The sequence below is a fragment of the Schistocerca cancellata genome, chromosome 11, assembly GCF_023864275.1.
Source record: "Schistocerca cancellata isolate TAMUIC-IGC-003103 chromosome 11, iqSchCanc2.1, whole genome shotgun sequence".
In the NCBI taxonomy this organism is placed as follows: domain Eukaryota; kingdom Metazoa; phylum Arthropoda; class Insecta; order Orthoptera; family Acrididae; genus Schistocerca; species Schistocerca cancellata.
The window spans coordinates 63987740-64003020 of NC_064636.1; the positions used below are offsets into that span (position 1 = coordinate 63987740).

Consider the following 15281-nt stretch of genomic DNA (forward strand, 5'->3'; position numbering starts at 1 on the left):
TGAGCATTTCTTCTCCGCCTTGTCAGTACTCTTTGTGAGTGAAGTTTGAGTGACGGCCTCACGGACTGTTCTGCCGTTTGCCTGCTGGCGCCTCACAAGCAGAGAGGCCGCTGGCAGTTGTGGCAGGAGCCACGGACTGGCAGGGAGCGGCGAGCTGCGTCAGCTGCGGCCGCAGGGAGTGAAGTGAGGCGACAGCAGCTGAGTTGGGAGGCGTATACACTCTCCACTACACTTATTTACTCGATGTACGAGTGAAGGTAAGTGTAATTTTATTACCTGTAGTTGCACGACTTGCGTCACCGTCTCAGCTGTGCTGTTGTGACCGATGAGTGTCGAGACTGGTGTGCGTCGTTGCGAAATTGCTTTCGTGTGCTGAAACTCGGGCCTCGGTGTTCTGCCTCCAATACAACTAGGATTACTTTGCTCGTTGCAATCTTTTACGTCAAGTAGAGACAACAGTACCAGATAGAGAGGATTTCCTTCACATTTTGTATGCGTGTCATGTTCTGGTCTCATTGTGTTTAGTTAAACGTAGATTGACTGTATGGTTCCAGATGATGGTCGCATTATGTAGTGTGAATACTGCTACTAATATCTCATTGTTATTAAACACAACAGGTACGGTAGAGTAGAATGTTTGCTGAATGTGGAGAAGTAAATTGAGTCTGATATCAGGAGCGAAAGTTCTGGTGATAGATCTGATATAGCGTTACTCTCGGTATGTTGCAAATTAGAATAGTCTGATGTAGCACCTTGCTGAATGGTGTGAAATACTTTTCAACGATCAGATATTATAGAGCAGTTGTGTTTGTTCACAGTGAACTGTGACTTTTCCCTAGTTTAGTCTGGAAGTGTACTTGAGAGATTTTTCTTGAAACAAGGATTGTCCGTTGTTACCTGAATTATTTTCCTGTTATCTGGCGTTGTCTGGGTTTTGCTACAACGTTCCTTAGAGTATGTGTGTGCTGTATGTTACTTGAAGAGGTCTGAAATTAGTGAGTCACAATAGGATTGAGTTTTTTGGATCTTTATTTAAAAAATTATGAATATTGCTCTCCTACAAACTCTTTCAGTTCTCCTGTTTTTTTGCACAGAGTTCGCTGGACTGGCTGCCTCATGACAGCATCTCCACCAGCCGCCTGTGGTTGCGCCACCTGGCGAGGTCCAGCGCTGTCCGTCCATCACCAGTTGTGGCCCCCCTGTCGGCAGCCGCGACGAGCAGCGCAGCCGCCACTTCTGTGTGGCCGTTGGCTGCCGCAAGATGCAGCGGCGTCCACCCAATCACATCCCTGGCGTCCACCGCCGCCCCCGCCCCCACCAGCAGCCTCGCCGCCTCGACGTCTCCCCTCCACGCTGCCCAGTGCAGGGCGGTCCACCCCCACCCGCCCCTCGCCACCACGTCGGCCCCTGCGGCGATCAGCGCCCTCAGCTCCTCCACTGCCCCCTCGTCAGCCGCCCGGACCAGCCTCCTGCCCCTCTCCTCTGCAGAGAGGCTCCTGCACAAAACACACAAACTGCCACTCTCTGCTACAAACACACAATACACAGAATGGGGAAAACAGCCACACGAGGAAACAACTGTTGTGAATACAAATCTGTCCTGAAACAAACCTACCGTATTCCTCCTCCCACAGTACAAAACAGTGCGCAATTGTGTGTATGTATTAAATTGCAGTACATCTGTTCTATCCCCCTCATAAGAAAATCTTCACTCCTCGTCCATTACAAATAGCATTATACAACCTCTGAAAGAATTTCATTACCACACTTTGTCACACTCATTCCTGCATGTCAGCTCCTCTGCTCTCGGGACGCTACACCTAACCAGTCGCTCACCTCCACTACAGAACAGGCTTCTTGCAGCTAATACTGGTCTCTGTCTGCAGCTTCACTGCCAGACGTCACACACAAGAAGAATCCCGTCTCCTGGTTTTCAAACAGACACTTCCCTGCTATGCAGGCAAAAAAAAAAAAATTCACTGCAGTTGCCGGCACTTTTCTTCATTCAGCCTCACCAAACACTGAAACTTTCTGACACACGGACAATTTATTGAAAACATGTCAGACATAACAAACACCAAATTGGCAAAACAACTCCCACAAAAAACTGTGTGTGTGTGTGTGTGTGTGTGTGTGTGTGTGTGTGTGTGTGTGTGTGTCAGATTTCATCGCCTGATAGCATACGCACATGTATTTAACATGTGCTATCATGCTCAAGATCATCTGAACGATTTCAGTTGTCGTCCATCTTAATGTTTTTGCGGCGTAAGGACTGTTCCATAAAGTTTCTGGCGTGCAGCCGCATAAATTCAGTGGTTCGCTCCTCGGGTTTAAAAGAACGGACCAAGTGCGGCAGCGTCTGTCACCTCAGCTCACTGTGGAGATGGCTGGAAGGTGTTCGGCCGAAATATTAGGAGAAGAGGCTGAATTTATGCGGCTGCACGCCAGAAACTTTATGGAACGATCTGAATTGTGTTTTGCCTGATTTGTAATCAATCCTCATAACATTGTTCGTCTGCTCTGTTTTCGGTACAGTCTTTGCCTATACAAAATGTTCACTGCATGAGGCCACAAGAGACAACTGCTCTGTGCGACCATCAGTTTGGATGCAAATTAATAATTCCATAATGCAAATACCAGAAAACGTGTTATTCGAGATTACACAACCATTACGCTTGCATATTCAAAGTTATTGTAATAAATGAAACCTCAGAAAGCAGCATCCTCCTTTAAATGACACGACAAAAGTTTTCTTACTGCGCTACTATCCGGGAATGCAATCTAACAAGTAAAGACGAAATATCTCAAGTATGGTTTCAGTCACAAGTAACAAACAGTGTGCAAGCTGAAACTTGAAATGATCTGCCATAAAGTATTGTGTTTCCCGGAGATTCGACCACAGCACTTAATAGGATGGTTAACTAAGCACAATGAAACGTCAGAAACCGTCATTTTTAACCAGCAATGAGATGACAAACTGAAACCAGGAGACGAAAGTGTCTTGTGTTATGGGCATTCGAAACCAACACCTATCCACACTGACCTCTAGTCACGCATAGACGTTATATATTGATTTAGTTCATGAGCAGCGAAATGTGGACATGTCAATTTTAAATTCAATGATGAAAATTTTCTGCCGACTAGGAATCGAACCCTGGACACATCGTTGTTGACTACATACAAAGATACCTCGACTGTACTATTCTCTTTCACCAGTAGCTCTGAGTGCCATGTTTGAAACTGACACGACAGGACGAAAAGCTGCCCGTCTGACTTGGGACTCGAAACCAGTACCACCATTATTGTTAACAAAGCCCAGAGAATCTGTAAAATCAGAATAATTTCTCACATGTATTTTGCTGTGCTCATGTTGCAACTTAAAGTGACATGCCAGGATTCGAACCGAGAGATGTGTCTCTTGTGAATGTCTTTATCACTTTGCAGACAAGTGTAGACAATGAAGCAGTGGAAATGCATCATCTGAAAGTGATCAAACTTGGCGAAAAGGGAGATCTGAGTTCTAATTCCAGTCCATCGTCAATATTTTCCACGTCTCAGGCTCCAATACAGTAAGAGTCAAGTGCGCTGCGGCCTTGTACAGCAATTGGCTCATTGATTTAAAAAAATATCGCTTAAGAAAGGTGACTGGTGACAGAGTTTCGACATGGCGTGACTTCCGCCTCTGTCAGGACCCAACCTGTAGCGACTCTCCTCCAGGCTACCAGAGGTGGGAGAGATGCTGCTTTTGCTTGGTAAAAATGATTGCCGGATGTGAGAAACGAACCCAGACCTTCAGCATTCGTAGCAAGAATAATTTCAACTTTTTCTTAACTAGCAACTATTACCACGAATTAAAATTCATGCTAGTTGCAGTATTCGAATCCACTACATGCAGACTAGAAACTCGCGCTCTTAACCCCTTTCCTTTCATTTAATTTTTTAACCATTCCGAGGTCTGGCCACGACGCCTCCCCCATACCTGTCACCGAGTAGCTGCGCTATTTTCGCGCATAATTTTTTTAATTTTTTTCTATTTTTTTTATTTTTAGCACTTCATCTGAAAGACCATGTTTGCACACAAACTAACTCAGCTGAGAGCGACGCCTTCCAAGTTCCGTGTTCACGATGGTTTGCTTTCCGATTTATTTCTCAACATCTTGTAACTCGGCCAATGCCTCAGTTCCCGAGGCTCCTTTGGAAAGTTGGTCTTCTGCCATCCCTGGTTAAAAGGAGTTTCGACATACGGAATGAAGTGAAATAAAGTGTACTAAAAAGTACCACGTGTTCTGTCGTGAGTACCAGCTTTTCCTCCGAGATTCCTTCAACACAAAATAGAGTGCTTCTGACCTATGTATTTTAAATTAGATTTCTGTTTCCTTAAAAATAAGTAAGTCAGTAAGAAACACCGTTGAAGACAAAAGAGCTTAAGGACGATTTATTATGATGTTCTTGCGTTTACGCCTTTTTCTATTCAGTTTGCACACTGTACCACGTAACTGTATGTACTGAAACATGTTGCGAAGTTCCTCTCGCAGTTTCCCGCCTCAGCGACGCACACGCCGCCCCGCGGCCCGCTTGTGGCCGGCGTGCGTGCGGCGACCCACCCAGCGCCCGCCCGCCTCGTTTCCCTCTGCTGGCAGGTGGTACGTTGTCTGTCCTCTTAGCCAGTTTACAGCATTCCTTCATTCACACGGCACGTCGCTACGATTCGAAACAATTGGAAGGCAAGGTACTGGCAACAGAGTTCGTGCTATTGTGGCTAACAATTGTCTGATAACTCACCAGATGCCCTTCACTTGAGCGCGTACGAACCTCGCCTGCTGTCAGGTCGTAGTTCTCTCACGTGCTGCCGACCACCCAGGTGGACTGCCTCAACTTTCGCTTCGGTTGCTACTTTCCTGTTCAGTGCCCTCTACCGAGTAGTTTGCACACTTGTTGGTAGGTGAGGGGTGCCGATGTTTGTCGAAATGGCCCTCCAGCCGTAGTGCGGCTACTTTTGTACAGTCACGTTTCCGCTTTTGCTTCTCATTAATTCCACGCACATGTTCTTCACTTTTACCATATTCGACGGCCAACTCTGGTTTGAGTATAACTGAGTTCGAATCAAAATTGTTCAAAATGATAAAAGCCATTGGCGACGTGCCGTACATCTGTGGGTGGATCCCAGACAGTGGGAGTAATTTCGTCTGGTAAGTGCGGCGTGAGGGCCGTGTGTGTCTTCTTCCGCATCTCGTGTGTGGAACACACGAATATAGTTTCTCACTTTCTCCCAAAGTCGGTGAGATTTAATCCCCCCCCCTACTCCCCCCCCCCGTTTCCGCCTGACATGGTCAACGTGTCAAACTTTATCTTAAAAATATTACCACGAGTTACAAAATGGCCCAAAGCTGACAGAAATCTTGCTGCTGTTTCACGTGGTATGGGTAAAACATGTGCCACGCAGTTGACTTTAGAGACCATCTACATATGCGCAAAGTGTGCCCTTTGGAGGTCGTCAACTCTTCTCGCCCTATGCTCATTGATTCCAACTGGCACGCTGGCAAGCACTTAGAGTTTGCAGCTGCAGTACGATTTACGTTAGACCTGTAGTCCAGAGCCAGAACTTTGACTGAGGTCTCGCATGTTTCGCAAAGATATTCCGCACCCCACATTCATGATGTGTGGTTTAGTGTTGCTTAGCTTTGAACCTGATGCAAGTTCGGATTTGCTGGTGACCTGCAGTGCCTTTTCCCAGTCGCTGTCGCCAACGATCACTACATCCACATCACCTGTGTACGCCCAACACACGATATTCTGGCGATGTGTGTGTGTGTGTGTGTGTGTGTGTGTGTGTGTGTGTGTGTGTGTGTGTGCATGCGTGCAGCCCTCGTAGCAGCTTCTGCAGAGCGGCTAGCAGGGCCTCAGCGGCAGTGGCGAACGAGGCCCTCCACACAGGACCACCTCGTGGCACACAACTCTTGAGTGGAAGCTGCCTTCTTAGCTGACCACTCACTGATCATGACTTGCAAACTGCTGTTCTTCAACATTATACCAATTACCTTGACAAAATATTGCAGAAAATCCAGTACGGTCATTGTTTCAAGAAGGCACTGGTGACTCACCCTACCGAAAGCATTCCCGAAATCGAGCGACATCACGGCGCACTCGAGCGTGTGAACATGTGCCGCAGCTACGATATCGCTATATTCACGGACAGTTTGAATACTTGATCTGCCTCTACCCACCGTAGTTCCATACGGGCCAGTCACCTCATCCATTATCATTTTCACTCTCCAGGCAAGAACGCGCACCATTAATATTGTAACCACCATTCAGGGCAGTAACTGATCTCAAGAGTCCCTGTAGTCAGCCATAGTGCCAGCAGTGCTAGTGTTTTGAATACAGTCCTTTGACAGGTAGTGCTTTTTTCATTGTTTTCTATAAGAAGTGTCTGGTAACCACAGTTAAGTCAACTATCAGCGGCCTTTAGTGAATTAGCAGTCTAGTTAAAAGTTGATTAACTCTCTACAGTAAATTGATTTCTTAGGACGGATAGGATGTGTGACTTCTGTGTACGGACGCAGGGGGAGCGTGTTGATGGCCGGGGTCAGCCGTCTTCAGGCTGCTGCCTCGGAGTGTAGCGGCAGTGGGGAGTCTGGTGCGTCGCATGGTACACCCCAGGTGTTACACATGCGTCACCCACTGTCCCTGCTGTCGAGACATCTTCGCGGGTACCGGGCGCGGTTGGGCCACCCTCTCCCCAAGGGGAGTGGCGGGTTCAGCGGCGTTCGCGGCGCACGAGGCGGAGGGTCAATGTGGAGGCTGGCCGTGTGGCATCGACCGCTCTGCCTGTGAGTGGACATGTGGCTGCTCCTTCAGCAAGGTCCGAGCAGGCACACGGGGGGAGGGGTTTATTAGTTATTGGGAGCTCCAACGTTAGGCGGGTGATGGAGCCCCTTAGGGAAATAGCGGAAAGGTCGGCGAAGAAGGCCAGTGTTCACTCTGTCTGCTTGCCGGGGGGTCTCATCCGAGATGTGGAGGAGGCCCTGCCGGCGGCGATAGAGAGCACTGGGAGCACCCGACTGCAAATTGTTGCTCATGTCGGCGCCAATGACTCCTGACGTCTGGGTTCAGAGGTCATCCTCAGTTCGTACAGGCGGTTGGCGGAGTTGGTGAAGGCGGAAAGCCTCGCTCGCGGGGTGGAACCAGAGCTAACTATTTGTAGTGTCGTTCCCAGAACCGATCGCGGTCCTCTGGTTTGGAGCCGAGTGGAAGGCTTAAACCAGAGGCTCAGACGATTGTGCGGAGATCTGGGGTGCAAATTTCTCGACCTCCGCTATCGCGTGGAGAAATGTAGGGTCCCCCTGAATAGGTCAGGCGTGAGGAAGCGGCCACAAGGGTAGCGGAGTACATGTGGAGTGCACATGTGGGTTTTTTAGGTTAGAGAATTCCCTCCCTAGGCCCAACAAGACCCTTCTTGAGACACGACAAGGTAGTAGTAGGCAAAACGCAACGGGAATAACAATATTAATAAGCTATTAGTAAACTGCAGGAGTGTCTATAGAAAGGTCCCAGAAATGCTCTCATTAATAAACGGTCACAACGCCCACATAGTACTAGGGACAGCAAGTTGGCTGAAACCAGATGTAAACAGTAATGAAATTCTAAACTCAGATTGGAATGTATACCGAAGAGACAGGCTGGACAGTGAAGGGGGAGGCGTGTTTATAGCGATAAGAAGTGCAATAGTATTGAAGGAAATTGACGGAGATCCGAAATGTGAAATAATTTGGGTGAAGGTCACGGTTAATGCAGGCTCAGACATGGTAATTGGATGTCTCTATAGGCCCCCTGGCTCAGCAGCTGTTGTGGCTGAGCACCTGAAGGACAATTTGGAAAAAAATCGAGTAGATTTCCCCACCATGTTATAGTTCTGGGTGGAGATTTTTCTTTGCCGGATATAGACTGGGAGACTCAAACGTTCATAACGGGTGGCAGGGACAAAGAATCCAGTGAAAATTTTTTAAGTGCTTTATCTGAAAAGTACCTTGAGCAGTTAAACAGAGAACCGACTCGTGGCGATAACATATTGGACCTTCTGGTGACAAACAGACCCGAACTATTTGAAACAGTTAACGCAGAACAGGGAATCAACTATCATAAACTGGTTACTGCATCGATGATTTCAGCCGTAAATATAAATATTAAAAAAGGTAGGAAGATTTTTCTGTTTAGCAAAAGTGACAAAAAGCAGATTTCAGAGTACCTGACGGCTCAACACAAAAGTTTTGTCTCAAGTGCAGATAGTGCTGAGGATCAGTGAACGAAGTTCAAAACCATCGTACAATATGCGTTAGATGGGTATGTGCCAAGCAAGATCGTAACAGTTGGGAAAGAGCCACCGCGGTACAACAACCGAGTTAGGAAACTGCTGCAGAATCAAAGGGAACTTCACAGCAAACACAAACACAGCCAACGCCTTGCAGACAAACAAAAATTACGCGAAGCGAAATGTAAGGTGAGGAGGGCTATGCGAGAGGCGTTCAATAAATTCGAAAGTAAAGTTCTATGTACTGACTTGGCAGAAAATCCTAAGAAATTTTGGTCTTGTGTCAAAGCAGTAGGTGGATCAAAACAAAATGTCCAGACACTCTGCGACCAAAATGGTGCCGAAACAGAGGATGACAGACTAAAGGCCGAAATACTAAATCTCTTTTTCCAAACCTGTTTCACAAAGGAAGACTGCACTGTAGTTCCTTCTCTAGATTGTCGCACAGATGACAAAATGGTAGGTATCGAAATAAACGACAGAGGGATAGAGAAACAATTAAAATCGCTCAAAAGAGGAAAGGCCGCTGGACCTGATGGGATACCAGTTAGATTTTACACAGAGTACGCGAAGGAACTTGCCCCCCTTCTTGCAGCGGTGTACCGTAGGTCTCTAGAAGAGCGTAACGTTCCAAAGGATTGGAAAAGGGCACAGGTCATCCCCGTTTTCAAGAAGGGACGTCGAACAGATGTGCAGAACTGTAGATCTATATCTCCAACATCCATCAGTTATAGAATTTTGGAACACGTATTACGTTCGAGTATAATGACTTTTCTGGAAACTAGAAGTCCACGAGACTCAAGAGGGCCATAGGTGCAGGTTCACAGGTAGATGCCGTGTTTCTTGACTTCCGCAAGGCGTTCGATACAGTTCCTCACAGTCGTTTAATGAACAAAGTAAGAGCATATGGACTATCAGACCAATTGTGTGACTGGATTGAAGAGTTCCTAGGTAACAGAACGCAGCATGTCGTTCTCAATGGAGAGAAGTCTTCCGAAGTAAGAGTGATTTCAGTGTGCCGCAGGGGAGTGTCGTAGGACCGTTACTGTTCACAATATACATAAATGACCTTGTGGATGACATCCGAAGTTCACTGAGGCTTTTTGAGGATGATGCTGTGGTATATCGAGAGGCTGGAGCGATGGAAAATTGTGCTGAAATGCAGGAGGATCTGCAGCGAACTGATGCATGGTGTAGGGAATGGCATTTGAATCTCAATGTAGGCAAGTGTAATGTGCTGCTAATACACAGAAAGAAAGATCCCATATTATTTAGCTACAATATAGCAACTCAGGAACTGGAAGCAGTTAATTCCGTAAATTATCTGGGAGTACGCATTAGGAGTGATTTAAAATGGAATAATCATATAAAGTTGATCGTCGGTAAAGCAGATGCCAGACAGATTCATTGGAAGAATCCTAAGGAAACGCAATCCGAAAACAAAGGAAGTAGGTTACAGAACGCTTGTTCGCCCACTGCTTGAATACTGCTCAGCAGTGTGGGATCCGTACCAGATAGGGTTGATAGAAGAGATAGACAAGATCCAATGGAGAGTAGCGCGCTTCGTTACAGGATCATTTAGTAATCGCGAAAGCGTTACGGAGATGATAGATAAACTCCAGTGGAAGACTCTGCAGGAGAGACGCTCAGTAGCTCGGTACGGGCTTTTGTCAGAGTTTCGAGAACATACCTTCACCGAGGAGACAAACAGTATATTGCTCCCTCCTACGTCTCGTGAAGAGACCATGAGGATAAAATCAGAGCGATTAGAGCCCACACAGAGGCATACCGACAATCCTCCTTTCCACGAACAATACGAGACTGGAATAGAAGGGAGAACCGATAGAGGTACTCACGGTACCCTCCGCCACATCATCTAACTTAAAACTAACTTTGTAAGTAGGCTGTTTATGTTTTCTTATTGGCAATGTTATCTAGCGCTCTGTATGAAAATCACTGGCTGTGCTGTGTGCAGTCTGTGGCTAGGTTTGCATTGTTGTCTGCCATTGTAGTGTTGGGCAGCTGGATGTGAACAGCGTGTAGTGTTGCGCAGTTGGAGGTGAGCCGCCAGCAGTGGTGGATGTGGGGAGAGAAATGGCGGAGTTTTGAAATTTGTAAGACTGGATGTCAATTATGACTATTAAGGTTTGCTCTCTATCAAAATCTTTTATTTGCTAACTATGCCTATCAGTAGTTAGTGCCGTCAGTAGTTTGAATCTTTTATTTAGCTGGCAGTGGTGGCGCTCGCTGTATTGCAGTAGTTCGAGTAACGAAGATTTTTGGTGAGGTAAGTGATTTGTGAAAGGTATAGGTTAATGTTAGTCATGGCCATTCTTTTGTAGGGATTTTTGGAAGTCAGATTAGGTTGCGCTAAAAATATTGTGTGTCAGTTTAAGCACAGTCATGTATAAATTTTTCAAGAGGGGACTTTTCAACTTACGCTAAGGACGACACACACGCCCATACCAGAGGGAGGACTCGAACCTCTGATAGGGGCAGCCGCGCAGACCGCGCGGCGAACGGTGTAAAGTATCAACACAAAGGCATCAGACGTGACGAAAAGGGAGATCCGAGTTCGAATCTCAGTCCAGCACCGATATTTTGCACATCTCATGCCGAAATAAAATAAGAATCAGCTGCCCACTGATCTTGCACGATGGGTGGCACATTCATCAAAAAACACTCTCGCCTAAGAAAGCTCACTGGTGACCGACTTTCAACCTGGCATGATTAGGCCTCCGTCATGGCCCAACCTATAAGGACTCTCGCGCAACAAGTAGCGAAGTGACGTCTCTTATGTCCGTTTGCAACCACAGTGCAACACTACATTTTTCGAATGACGTCACCAGAGGTGAAGATGTGCTGTTTGTGCTTCTTAAATTGATTGCCTTATGTGAGAACCTAGCCCCGACCATCACAAGAATCATTCCAAATCAACACCCGTCTGCACAGAGCACTGGTTCACGACTGTCGTAATGAAGGCCTTTGCACACTAATGGAAAATTCCGATTCCGTGGGGTCGATTACAACCTGTTCGAAACATTTCTTTGTTTGTCCATATCGACAGTCTCTGGCCACCATGGCTACCTAAGGCGTCCTCCTGACTTGGTTCTGTTATCGCCGAAATGAGATCACGTTAAGAGGCAGCTGCACGAACGGGCAACCCGGTATAGTGCGCAGATTTCTGCAGGACGTGCCTCTCCACTTGCGGTTCTACGCTCATAGTATTTCGGGTCTATTCACAAATTTGTGTAAACCCAAAGGCCAGATATCCAACATACTCTCGTCTTTGGTTTCGAAATTGCATTTCGTCTCGCATAATTGCATTCCTGCAGAATTTTATGGGGAGCATGTAAGCAACCAGGATAGATTATACCTAAAATCTGGACAAGTTTCTGTCAAAACTTAAATCGTGTTTGCAGGTGTTAGTAACACAATAATTGGTTGAATGAAAACGTGCACTTTTGAAATGCAGCAAACAGCTGCAAGGCGATTAAGGCCCAACTGTCAGGAAGGTGGAAATAAAATAAAATCTGAAACTAATAACATATTTTAGTTTACCGTACTCATATCAATGTACTTTACTTCGCTTGATAGCTCCCGGCCACAGAGATCAATTTTCTTTTCGTTTGACGTGACAGCAATAAACGAAGAGGAGACAGCAAAACCACTAAACGTAAACGCAGGCCACGTGGAGATCAGCCACCTCCCCACCATAACTCACAAGGAGACGGCACGACCACGGGGTCGGGGATTTGTCCGAAATTTTGCGTGGTGAAAGAGGACCCCTAACACCTCACGTGGTTAAAATACTAGGACGCACTACTCGGAAAATCACGAGAAAAATCGATCCAAAGTTTCTCAGGTGCCTTATCAGTATAAAATGTTGGTCCAGTGCCGAGCTGCCGTGTGGTATTATTTTGTGAATAGGAAATTTTCTACGAACTCCAGACTACATTCTATTAATCTGGCTGATTCCCCTTCGTGTACCACTTGCAACCTGATTGACACAGATGAACATCAATTTGTCTGTGGAAATGCAAATAATATATGGTTGTCAATCAGAAAATAATTAGCAACTATGCAGAGAAAACCGCCGTATTTGATAACGCCAACGTGGCTTTTATTCCCGGAAGAAGAATTATACCCCACCTCAAAGAAAAATGCTGTCAACTGGTTGAAGGGACACGCGGTATTTTACCTGCTGTCCAGTAAAGAAATGAGCAAAGGAGATTTTTGGACGTACATCTCCGACCGGCATCACAAGCTACTACGCATAAATAATTAATATGATACATACGCCAACTTCCTCAGAAGAAGCGTCATGTGAACTCCATTTTCGATTATGCGATTCAGAACATGAAGAAACGAGAGAATTTAATCTTTGAAAAAAAATACGATCCAGTGACGAATATCACTATCTGGTTTAGACCTTGATTTCTTCTAAAATGTCAAGGAACCTGTAATTAATTTTCGTTAGTTTTATTGCGCTCGATGAAGCAACAGATCTTACAGATACAGCCCAAGTTGTGATATACATACGAGGTGTCGATAACGCACTTTGTGAAACAGAGGACATTTTGGACTTAGTACCTTTGAAAGGGACTACTACAGGTGCGGACTTACTCCAAGCTGTCGAGCAAGCAATTGATGGTGTCGCTATGGATTGGAATCGGTGAGTCTCAAATGCTTCAAATGGCTCTGAGCACTATGGGACTTAACATCTGAGGTCATCAGTCCCCTAGAACTTAGAACTACTTAAACCTAACTAACCTAAGGACATCACACACATCCATGCCCGAGGCAGGATTCGAACCTGCGACCGTAGCGGTCGCGCGGTTCCAAATTGTAGCACCTAGAACCGCTCGACCACCCCGACCGGCGCTGAGTCTCAGTGATCACAGATGGAGCACCATCAATGCAAGGCCACCGGAGAGGACTCATAGCACGGATGCGCCAAAAGCTAGGGCGCACAAATGGGACGTATGGAATTCACTGCATTCTGCATCGAGAGGCGCTTTGTGCAAAATCAGTAACGTTAGCAAACGTCACGCAAATTGTTGTGCATACTGTAAACTACCTGAAGACACATGGGCAAAAGCATCGCCAGTTTCGGCAGTTCTTGGAGGAATTAGGAGCAGAGTACGGTGACATAGCTTACTACACTGAAGTATGCTGGATCAGTTGAGGTAAAATGCTGAAAATATTTTGTGATTTACGTTTGGTCATAGTAACATTCTTACACGAGAAGGGAAAAAGTGAACCTATGTTGGAAGACCCTTGTTGGATATCAGACCTTGAAATTCTTGTCTACATTACGTCTCACATGAACAGCCTGAATGTCAGTTTGCAAGGTGAAAATAATTTAATTTCTGACATGTTGGAAAAAGTAAATGCCTTTGAAAGGAAGCTTGCGTTTTGGGAGCGCCAGCTAATGACGGAAAACACTGCACATTTCCCGACTCTTGGACTGGTCCATAAAAGTGCTAGATTTCAAGAATACGTATCAATAATTGTAAAAATTAAGGAACAATTTCGAGCACAATTTGCAGATGATACGAGTTTGTCTCCTGCCATTCGCTTCTTTGCCCGACCATTCTCGTCGTCCGAATGATCTACAGATGGAACTGATCGACCTACAGTGCAATACAAGACTGAAGGACAAGTTCTTTGCAGTGCGAAGTACAGAAGAATTCTACGAAAATTTTTCACAACAAGAATTTCCACACCTGCACAAAGATGCCGTGAGACTTATGTCCATGTTCGGGTTGACATATGTTTGTGAAAGGTTTTTCTGGGTGATGAAAATGAATAAATCAAGGTTTATAATCAAGCATAAGTGATGAAAATCTTCACAACTGCTTGCGTTCGTCAATGAGCTGATCTTTTATGCCCGATATTAACTATATCATTTCTCATGACCAGTGATAAATGTGTTTGGATTTATTCCTTTCATAATAAAAAATTATTGTTTACTAACTGTGCATTATTGCATCATTCTGCTCCATGGTACATTATTATCAGGAAAATTGCTCATTAAACCGATTGTTCCAATGTATACTTACATTTAGGGTTTTTTTAATGTGAGAAGGGCTATACTCAGCTGAGGTCAATAAACAATAACCATCTAATTGTCGGGTATTATACAGATTTTAGACGGAACTGATAATAGTGTTGAAATAACAGGTGATCCTGACATCTGCGGTTATCACTCTGTTCAGAGGTCAGTGAGAGAGAAATTATGTGGGTGTAACTGAGGGCACCGAGAATTAGTTATAGGAAACCTTGCATTAGTTTAGTGTTATTTGTAATCATGAATAAGGTTCGCTGGAAGTCACTAACTGCTCTCTTTCTTAAATACTAGATCAAAAACGTTACGCATATTTGCGAGCCGTCAGTCAAGCTGCCTTAATAAAAACCCACGGTTGTTAACTGTATTACTTTTCTTACTGGATTAAACTGGTAACATAAAAGTAGACGTCTCAATGAGTAGACTGTGACAGTATTTTAAATACCTTCCCATGGTTGGCTTGCAAGCTGTGGAAAGAGCACTAGAATGCGCTGGTACAGAGTACCCCAGCAAGTGGATAAAGCGACATCTGTGCATAGAAACATGCACTACATGAACTCTGGCAGCTGCGGCATGCACGCTGTGACCCGGAAGTTGCACATGTGCAGGAGCACCGCACGCGTGCAGAATTTCTGGCCGGCCCAGAGAAAGCGGAATTTATTACTATCTTAGAAACCAACAGTAGATCATTTTAGGTTAACCCGGACTGGCTCAAAATTTTGGATACTGTATTGCAACTCTGGATCATGATCCATTCTTTGTGGAACCATATTCGGTACTTTTTTCTAAGAAACAGGCCGTGCAGAATGAAACCGATAAGATTATGGAATGAGGAGTGATATAACACAGTAACAGCAAATATATCAGTCCACTTATCATTGCAAACAAGGATGGAGGAGTACA

General features: G+C 45.5%; 1 protein-coding gene across 1 annotated transcript in view; it reads right to left on the minus strand.

Moving 5' to 3' along the window:
- Positions 1-1081: 1081 nt before the first annotated feature.
- LOC126108806 (protein roadkill-like) overlaps positions 1082-15281 on the minus strand; it is a 77138-nt gene continuing 62938 nt past the window's right edge. Inside the window, exon 4 of the mRNA XM_049914171.1 lies at positions 1082-1496. Coding sequence (XP_049770128.1) covers positions 1115-1496 — 382 coding nt within the window. The 3' untranslated portion in view covers positions 1082-1114. The remainder of the gene's footprint in view (positions 1497-15281) is intronic.